Source organism: Oncorhynchus mykiss, chromosome 14 (assembly GCF_057628025.1).
Source record: "Oncorhynchus mykiss isolate SJ-2025 chromosome 14, ASM5762802v1, whole genome shotgun sequence".
Taxonomy (NCBI): Eukaryota; Metazoa; Chordata; class Actinopteri; order Salmoniformes; family Salmonidae; genus Oncorhynchus; species Oncorhynchus mykiss.
In genome coordinates, this window is record NC_143035.1 from 6,778,863 (window position 1) to 6,788,396 (window position 9,534).

The following is a 9,534-nucleotide window of genomic DNA, read 5'->3' on the forward strand; positions in this document are numbered from 1 at the left end:
TGTGGCATGACAGCAACAGATTGGTATAGTTGTATTATTTGTTTACTACTAGTTGCCCTTTTCTGAGTATTGATTCTGTCTTTTTCTATGGGAGAGAGCTCACCCTTCATTTTTACGCAGTTGGGGTGTTTCAGTACCTTGCTCACTGGCCTCTCTGTACCTTGGCGTACACACAGTCCCCCTCCTCAGGTGTGTATACCTTCCACCGGGGACCCTCTAATGTTTTAATCTGTCCATACTCCATCTCCATTGGCTGCTGGGGATCCCCCTCCACATGTCCGCAATCCACCTTTCTTTCCTTCTGTCTCATCTGCTTCTTCAGTATCCTGACATCAGTGTATTCCACATCCTGACTGTCAACATTAACGAGAGAGAGAGAGAGGAATCGTAGTACTTGAGAGAAATTAAGAGCTACAGCTAAATATCCTCTAACCTGAAGTTTTTGGATGTGTCTTGTTCTTCTGAACACAGCAAACTGCCAACACCATCACTAGGACAAGGACTACGGCTGCCAGAGACCCTGCTACCACCCTCCGATCTCTGGGTAAAAGAGAGGAAACAGAGACAGAACAACATTTTAGCATGAAGGTTGTTTCATTGCAACCACTGTTACATACCTTAAGGGAACATTTTGACATTCGCCATTTGGTTAGTGAGAAAGTCCATATGGCAAATGTACGGTCCCTTACTAGACGTCCGAAAACGTTTGTAAAATTCGCGGACGGCGTCGGGCCGTGCGGCAGGGCCGGATCTTCCGTGAAGTCATCAAACAAACGCTCTCGGACATTCGGTTTCCGTTTTATAAAATAATAACATTTTGGTCATTTTTCCGCTGTCCCGGTAAATCCCACAAGAGGGCATAAGCAATCATATTGCAAATGTACAAAACATCACGAATCACGACATGGCCTTATCTCCTAAACGGAAAATATTTTGAAGCCGAAACTTGGTGAGCATAGGTTTGGCATAATGGGCAGTTGGCCCCGAACAAGATGGCATCTAGGCCTCAACGGTTTTCGAGTTTCCCATTTTTCTGGGATTAAAGGTCCAAAATGAAAATAGAGCAATAATTTTACCGCTTCACGTCAAAGTCAAGGAGCCTCCGGTGTTCACTTTCAGCTTCCTGTGTAAACCTGAAGTGCCTTAAAATGGTGTCATAGGTACTGTTTCCAAGGGTTAAAAAGGTCAGATCTTTTCAAAACTTCATATGTGTGATTAGGCAACCCCCATGAACTGTAAGTCAGTCATTTTTCCCAACAGATGTCAAAGAAAAGCTCTCTCACACACACACACACACACACACACACAGCAAGGATGGAGTGACAAAGTGCGGTGCTTAAAGACACACAGAGCCTGCAATGGCATTTCCATATTCTCTAGGCCATGCCGAGTTCAACGAGATGCCCCGCTTGACCGTAGCTCGCTCTGAGTGAAGCGACCGTGAAAAAAAGTAGGCCCAAAATGAAGCCTGGCCCTAAATGTAATTTGCTTTTGGGTGACAGTGAGAGAACCGTTAGGGTGAGAAGCACATTCGACCTCAGGTACGATCCTGAGGTCCTCCCGATCTGTGCAAGCCTAACCTTGACCGTGTGGCATTAACCCTTAACAGTAAAACAGGGTTTTTTGATCTCACAGATTACAATGACATCTCTCCCCATAGGAATACATTGCCTGCTCCTCTAAAGTCAACCTGAAGCCTATATGGGTTATGAATGCCTTATGGACCTGTCTTCGATGACAGTCCATCAGGACACTATGAGGTCTACCTGTGTCGTTTCTAAGCTTCCTGAAGCAACCGGATGTGGTTAAAATCACCCTAAACGTGTTTTTCCATACCCAACCAGCAGTTTGTGATAAATAGTGTATTCAACCCTGTGTAAATCGGTCAGTTCTTAACGTAAACACTTAAAACTCAGGATTCTGTAAAGGCATACCCCAATGAGGATATGTGTTTACTTATAGCTTCCTGTGCCAACCGGAAGTGCCATAATTGGTGTGACAGGGGCTGTTTCGAAGGGTTAAAAAAGTCAGATCTTTCCAAAACTTCATATGTGTGATTAGGCAAGCCCCATGAACTGTAAATCAGTCATTTCTCCCATAAAATGTCAAAGAAAAACTAAATCACACACACACACAGCTTGGAAGGAGGGACACATTGGGGTGCGTAGAGACATACACTGCCTGCATTAGTTAACCTTGTTGGAACTTTTAAAGAACCGTCAGACCTAGAGTTCTGAAACTTTAGAAACCTGTTCTAGACCTCAGGTTGATAGTGCGTGGTGAGTTATGTGGCACCATCACCAAAGTGACATTCTGAAATCAACCCTAACGAGTGATGGAGAGCAACTAGAATCACTGCCCGGCCATCCCGAGTTCATCGGGCCAGTCAATTTTGCATTCCTGCAGGATTTTTGAGCATGCCAAATTCGTGATGGTAAATGCCCATTGAAACATATTGCAAATGCACATGCACATGCAATATGATTCAACAGTGAAAAAACATCACCAAATGGACATGATGAAGTCAACACAACGAGCAATGGAAAGAAACAACTATCACTGCCCGGCCATCCTGTGTTCATCAGGTCAGTCAATTTTGCAATTCTGCAGGATTTTTAAGCATGACAAATTCGTGATGGTAAATGCCCATTGAAACATATTGCAAATGCACATGCACTTGCAATATGATTCAACAGTGAAAAAACATCACCAAATGGACATGATGAAGTCAACAAAACGAGCGATGGAAAGGAACAACTATAACTGCCCGGCCATCCTGTGTTCATCAGGCCAGTCAATTTTGCATTTTGAGCATGTCAAATTCGTGAGGGTACATGGCAAATGGACATAACATCCTGATTTGGCATTTTCAAATCTTTCATATTGCATTTGGACATTTCTTATGGCATTTGGCCAACAAAAAGTGACTTTTGACTTTGACTTTTGACTTCCTATGAAATCATATTACAAATGGACAAAACATAGGCCTTATGCACAAGTTTTTTAAAAAACGATGACTAAAGTATGTTGATACAGTTCTTATACATGTGTAATTGACACAAAATTCGAAAGAATTTCAAAAAACGGTCCAGAAAGCACTTTTTTAAGGGTGTGTGAAGTTTTTTCAAAATGTTTGCTATTTTTGACTTTTGACTTCCTATGAAATCATATTGCAAATGGACAAAACATACACAAGTAAAAACAGTTTTTTTTTTATTATGATAATAAAATTGGACAAAAGTATATTCATACAGTACTTACACATGTGTAATTGACAAAAAAAATCAAAAGAATTTCGAAAAACGGTCCAGAGAGCACTTTTTAAGGGGGTGCTAGGTTTTTTTTTTTTTTTCACTTTTTCAAAATTTTACTTTTGAATGTTGACTTGTGTTGCATTTTCAATATGAAAAACCACGGTGGAGCACACCTGGCATTTGCTATATGGCATTTGCAATCAACTTTGAACGAAACGACGCCGTATTGAGAGGGATTGGACACCGTGTATATGGTTTGTCCAGTGCCAATGACTTCCCATTCATTTTTGTCCATTTCAGGAGGGTGTTCCCTTACTCCCAGGAGACTCTGGACCTGCTGGTATCCCATGTTTTGTGGCTGCATGGCATCCCTAGTGACATTGTTTCTGACAGAGGACCCCCAGCTCTGGGTATTAATATTAGCCTTTCGTCTGGATATCACCCCCAGACCAACAACCAGACAGAGCGGGCCAACCAGGAGTTGGAAACTGCAATACGCTGTGTGACTTCGGCTAACCCTTCCTCTTGGAGTGACCAGCTACCCTGGGTAGAATATGCTCACAACACCCTCATCAACGCCTCATCAGGTAAGTCTCCCTTTGAGTGTGCTCTGGGTTACGAACCTCCCTTGTTCCCTGCCCAAGAGGTTGAAGTAGCGGTGCCCTCAGTACAGGACCACATGCGCTGTTGTCGTCGCACCTGGAGGAGGGCCCGGGCTGCTCTTCGTGCCTCCGCCAGGACCCAATCCCAAGCTAACCGTCGCCGTGCTTCAGCCCCAGTCTACACTCCAGGCCAAAAGGTATGGCTTTCATCTAAGGACTTGCCCCTGAAAGTGGTTTCCCAAAAAACTAGCTCCCCGATTCGTTGGCCCCTTCGAGATTGATCGTGTAAACCCCTCTGCTGTTCATCTGAGATTTTTAAAGGGTTAGCTAATTACTGTACCTTCAATAAACAGTTGTGGTATTCTGGTCCCTAATGTTTCCCCATCTGAATTAAATGTTTCTAGTCTATATTCAGCAGAATAACTGCTTTCTGTGTTGTCTATCTTACATGTCCCGTTGTTGATAAAGAAGTGTGCTCTGGTTTCAATGGATTTTTTTTCGTAATTTTTTTCTTCTAATTTGGAGTATAATTTTAGCAGCATCATTGGAGTCGGTTTTTAATAAATGCCAGGGACTCCACTGACAACGGTCATCAGCTGGAGAGAGTCAGTTCCTCCCAGAGTTCCATAACACTGAGCTCCATCCAGTGTAGCATCACAGGGGGTCTCCATGCCTGAAAATCAACAGAAAATAGACACTGTAGTGACTGACTATCACTGTCCTAGTTTTAAGGTTTAATTTTATGGATGAGAATACAAGCAACGGTGTAACCAAACCAATGACATCAAGGTATTAAAAAACATAACAGCACCTCAGTCAGTTATAATTATCACAGGACAATGAATAACGAGACAACTGTCTTTTGCAGTGTTTTGAATATTGTCTCTGTATCTGTCATTAGTCATTATGAGAGGGATTAATTTGACAAAAGTGACTCTGAGTAGCCTGTAGTATACCACAAACAACTTTGATCAAGTGGTTCACTTTCTGCATGATACAAACAAGGCACTTTACATCATGTGTAAAACAAGGAAATCAACACATAAAGAAACGTCTTATCATGAGATACTCCTGCTAACATCACCAACAGTCCAAACAAAGCCTTCATGTCTCTTCACAACACAGGGCAAGTTAACAAATGAAGCAATACTGTACTGTACCAAAATCCTAACTATTTCATTCTGAGCTGATTTTCTAAGTTCTAACTCAGAGGAAAGAGGAACTTAAATTCATGTCTCTTGATGTGTTATATCAGATAAGTTGTAAAAAAGTGATGTGAGAATACACTCTAAGAAAAATAATTTATATCTAGAACTTACAGTAAGTGTTCTTCGGCTGTCCCCTTTCCACGGAGGGTTCTACATGGAATTCACCTCTAAGAGTGTACTTTTGAGTGTAAAGAAATATTCGGCCTGAGAAAATGACACCTCGTTTGTTTTGTCAGGGCAGAGGTCAGCTCTAACATACTGAACAAGCTGTTCATCACTGACATTAACACAGTACCTTCTTCTTCACAATTAGTCGGCTATATCAGTCCATTTAAGATTGTGACATTACAAAAAAATAAATGAATGCGAAAGAAAGAAAGAAAGAAAGAAATAAAGAAAGAAAGAAAGAAAGAAATTGGATTTAAGAGGAGGAGAGGTGAGAGAAATAAAAAGTGAAACAGAGAGGACCAAATTTATAATGTTTCCCAAATGGTTGTTTGTGACTCATCGATGGCATCGACCGGTTGTAACTGATTCCTTTTGGGTTGCAGTTGGACAGAATAACAATAAATCATTATGGACTACATTTATATAGCAATTCCTGGGAGCTCAAACAGTGACGAATTGGGTTTGTTTATTAGAAGCAAATTAAGAAAATAACCAAAAAAAGGAACCATTCTTCCATGAAGGACACACTAGTGGGCCATCCTTTCAATCACAAACTTCTGCAGTGAATGACAACTTTTACTACTGCACAATAACCTTGTTGAGAGTTTGTAAAAAAAATAATAATAATTATACGTCAATAAATAAAACATTAAATCAGTAACAGAGAGACTATGACAAATGTAGACAGTCCATTTGTTGGGATATTTATTTAGGTAAATAATGTACAAAACCCTCAGCATTGAATGCATTGAAATATAAACAGTAATATGGGAAAGTTAATCCAATTCGTTACAGTAACAAATGGAGAAACAAGGCTTCAGTACCACTTCTAAAGACCAACCCTTCAAACATGCAGCACTCATTGGCCAAGCTGTATTCCAGCATACAAAGTCTCCTCCTGCCCCTCAGGTCTGTCTCTCTCCGTGTTTGGTCTGGCACCCTCCAGCACTACAATCTGTCCATACACCACCTCCTCTGGAACCTCTCTCTGTTTCTCCCTCTTCTTTAGAATCGTGATGTCATCACACTCCAGTTCTGGACTCTCAACAGCATCTGTGTGTGTGTGTGTGTGGGTGGGTGGGGGGGGGGGGGGGGGGGGGGTATTGCACAGATCATTTGTTGACATTTAACATTTGAGGTATGGACGCAACCCACATATGCTCTAATGTTGATTTGCAGATTTAGAAATAGCATCCATTCACCTCCTTCACATGCACTTGACCGATCTGTAGATCTGGAAATAGGCCTATCGAAATGTATCTAGGCCTACACTAATTCAACGTAGGGACAACAACCTAAAGAAATTCTAAATTGAGCCACAACACTGAAACAACAGTCACATGAGCTGACTGAGTGTTGTAATCAGTGCTGTGGATGTTTATCTTTGACGTTTGTTAGATGTGTTAGATTGTTAGGCTGTCACATTACTGACCTGATGCCTGTGGAGGGTTCCTCCTCTTGCGAATACAGTAAGCTCCCACCACCACTGCAAGGACCAGGACCACAGCTACTAGTGACCCTATGGCAGTGCCATAAGATCCTCCTGCATGATATGGTGAGGAGAAATAGTGGTGGTGGGTGAGGGGGTTTGACACAGTCCAACACAAATCATGCATGACACCGTTCAAGCGTTCAAGATAAATTGCCTTTGGCTTCTTTGGAATATTCTTATTTGGCAAATAGATGTGTTTTTTAGCTCCTCACCTCCAATTATCAGTTGTACTCCTCTCGTGTCCAAGTAAAGTCCATCTGAGTTGAAGATTTCTAAAGAATATTTAGCAGAATCACTCCTCTCTGTGTTATTTATTTTTAGTGTTCCATTATTGATGAAGAACTCTGATCTGGCTTTAATGAGTTCATGGATTATTTTGTTTTGTTTTATTTTGAATATCACTGTTCTCGAACCAGTGGGGTCTTTTTTGAATGTGAGTTCGGATCCTGTGGCATCATTCATCAGCTGGAGATAGACAGTTCCTCCCAGAGCTCCGTAACACGACATATTCTGTGTAGCATTACAGAAGGTCACCATGCCTGAGGATAGAAAAAAATAGCTGTTTTATGGATAGTGATGATAAGTGTAAATCCTTTGCTACAACTTTATCAATACCATTTATCCAACTGGTGGGTCTAATCCTGAATGCTGATTGTTTAAAACCGCATCCCAGCAGGTGCCTATTACACAAGTTACCACTGGCTAAATCTATTACGTTAAAATGCCCATTTCACTCTGTTCCATCTGACTGTGCAATCAACTGTCTCATCAATGTTTTTAATTAAAATATGTCATCAATATTTGAATATGTTGGCAACCCATTGTATAAATGTGATAATTCCTGTGAAGCCGGTGTTTGGAGGATATGTTGGCACGGTATGCCGGCCCTCGACTTTGTCTCGAGACTAACACCCGTGCCAATATATCCTCCAAACACCTTCTTCTCGGGAATTATCACTTAATTCACTTTGTGACATATTGATAGCCCGAACTGATCTTTTGACCAGTAAATCATTTTCTTGTGCTTGTCTTTTAAAATAATTCACCTTCAATTTATACTGAACAAAAATACGAACTCACCATGCAACCATTTCAAAGATTTTACTGAGTTAAAGTTCATAGAAGGAAACCAGCCAATCAGCATAAAATCCCCACAAAAAGGGATTTTATTACAAACAGAAACTCCTGAGCTCCATCCTCACCCTACTCAGACAATCCCACAGGTAAAGAAGCCGGATGTGGATGTCCTGGGCGGGCATGGTTACGCGTGGTCTGCGGTTGTGAGGGCGGTTGGATTAACTGCTAAATTCTCTAAAACGACGTTGGTAGAGAAATTAAAAAGCTTGAGTGGACATTCTTTCAGTCAGCTTGCCAATTGCATGCTCCCTCAAAACTTGAAACATCTGTGGCATTGTGTTGTGTGACAAAAGTGTAATTTTATGGTCCCCAGCACAAGGTGCACCTGTGTAATGATCATGCTGTTGAATCAGCTTCTTGATATGTCACACCTGTCAGATGGATGGATTATCTTGGCAAAGGAGAAATGCTCCCTAACAGCAATGTAAACTAATTTGTGCACAAATGTTGAGAAATAAGCTTTTTGTGCATATGGAACATTTCTGGGATCTTTTATTTCAGCTCATGAAAAATGGGACCAACACTTTACGTGTTAGGTCTATATTTTTGTTCAGTATAAATTGCAATGCTCTATGATCCTACATAAGTGCCATTGATTTGAGACTGTTACTTTTCTCTTCATAATAGAGTGTTGCATGCTGCTGTAATTATTCAGTTACAACACCATTTATAACACTGGGTTGTTGTTGTTGTTTTAATTTGCATGACCTTCATAGACAAACAGATATATATCTCAGTATAGAAAAAAACGGTATCTTACCATAAGAGGATTCTGCTGACATAATCAGAAGTCCAAACATCATAAACATGTTCCTTTATAATAGGCATCTACTGATGTGGCAACTATAGATTCCCTTATTGAAGTCCCAAACTTGGATTACAAACAACAAACTACCGTCCACGTTATAAATCAGAATGTCACTAGGCTATTTGAGTAAAACATGTAAATGATTGTTTCATTTCAGCGATGGGGAAGGAAATGTTTGAACACAACCATGATCTCACTTCTTCATTTCACAGACCGATGCATAAACATTTCAGTATATAGGATAAGGCATTCCATAAGATACATTTATTTCTACCTTTATTTAACTAGGCATGTCGGTTAAGAACAAATTCTTATTTTCAATGATGGGCTAGGAACAGTGGGTTAACTGCCTTGTTCAGTGGCAGAACAACAGCTTTTTACCTTGTCAGCTGCAGGGATTCGATGTTGCAACCTTTCAGTTACTATTCCAACGCTCTAACAGCTAGGCTACCTGCCACCCCGTATATACTTAAGCGAACAAGAGATCTTGAGACTAGATTTATATAAGGGCTATAAGATTTAATGTGATCCAAAATAAATTATCACACCAGATTTACACTGTGAGAACTTTGTTTCAGTCTTATACTGTGGGTTATTTAGAGAAACACTATGCCCTTTTATTAGCTGTGTCTGTTACGGTGTTTCTCTGACACAAACTCAAGTCAGTTGTCAAGTGCAAGTTGAAATAATGGTTGAGAAACACTGTTACACCACACAGGTCATGTGTTCACTGTGAGCCCTCTCACGGTTCCCGCATGTAGGGAGTGAAGGTTTTCCATAGAAAATCAAAGTGAGAGTGTATTAAAATAAACCTTTTGTTTGTGAAATGTTATGAAGAGTTTCATTCCAAAACGCTATACAGTGG

At 40.7% G+C, this 9,534-nt stretch overlaps 1 protein-coding gene across 1 annotated transcript; it reads right to left on the reverse strand.

The window, feature by feature from the left end:
- Positions 1–5,915: 5,915 nt before the first annotated feature.
- Positions 5,916–8,891, reverse strand: LOC110488628 (uncharacterized). The gene is made up of 4 exons (XM_021560915.3): positions 8,622–8,891; positions 6,937–7,263; positions 6,665–6,775; positions 5,916–6,285 (listed from the first exon to the last, which is right to left on the reverse strand). Exons 1-4 carry the CDS (start codon positions 8,668–8,670, stop codon positions 6,092–6,094), a joined length of 681 nt encoding a protein of 226 aa, XP_021416590.2. The 5' UTR covers positions 8,671–8,891; the 3' UTR covers positions 5,916–6,091.
- Between the last annotated feature and the right edge of the window lie 643 nt (positions 8,892–9,534).

What these genes read in the sequence shown, in the direction of transcription:
- LOC110488628 (XM_021560915.3), bottom strand. Translation starts at nt 8,670, where the DNA reads ATGTTTATGATGTTTGGACTTCTGATTATGTCAGCAGAATCCTCTTAT. An exon ending in AGTACAACTGATAATTGGAG is followed by an intron (nt 6,776 to 6,936) that starts GTGAGGAGCTAA and finishes CATATCATGCAG; the next exon opens with GAGGATCTTATGGCACTGCC. An exon ending in GAACCCTCCACAGGCATCAG is followed by an intron (nt 6,286 to 6,664) that starts GTCAGTAATGTG and finishes ACACACACACAG; the next exon opens with ATGCTGTTGAGAGTCCAGAA.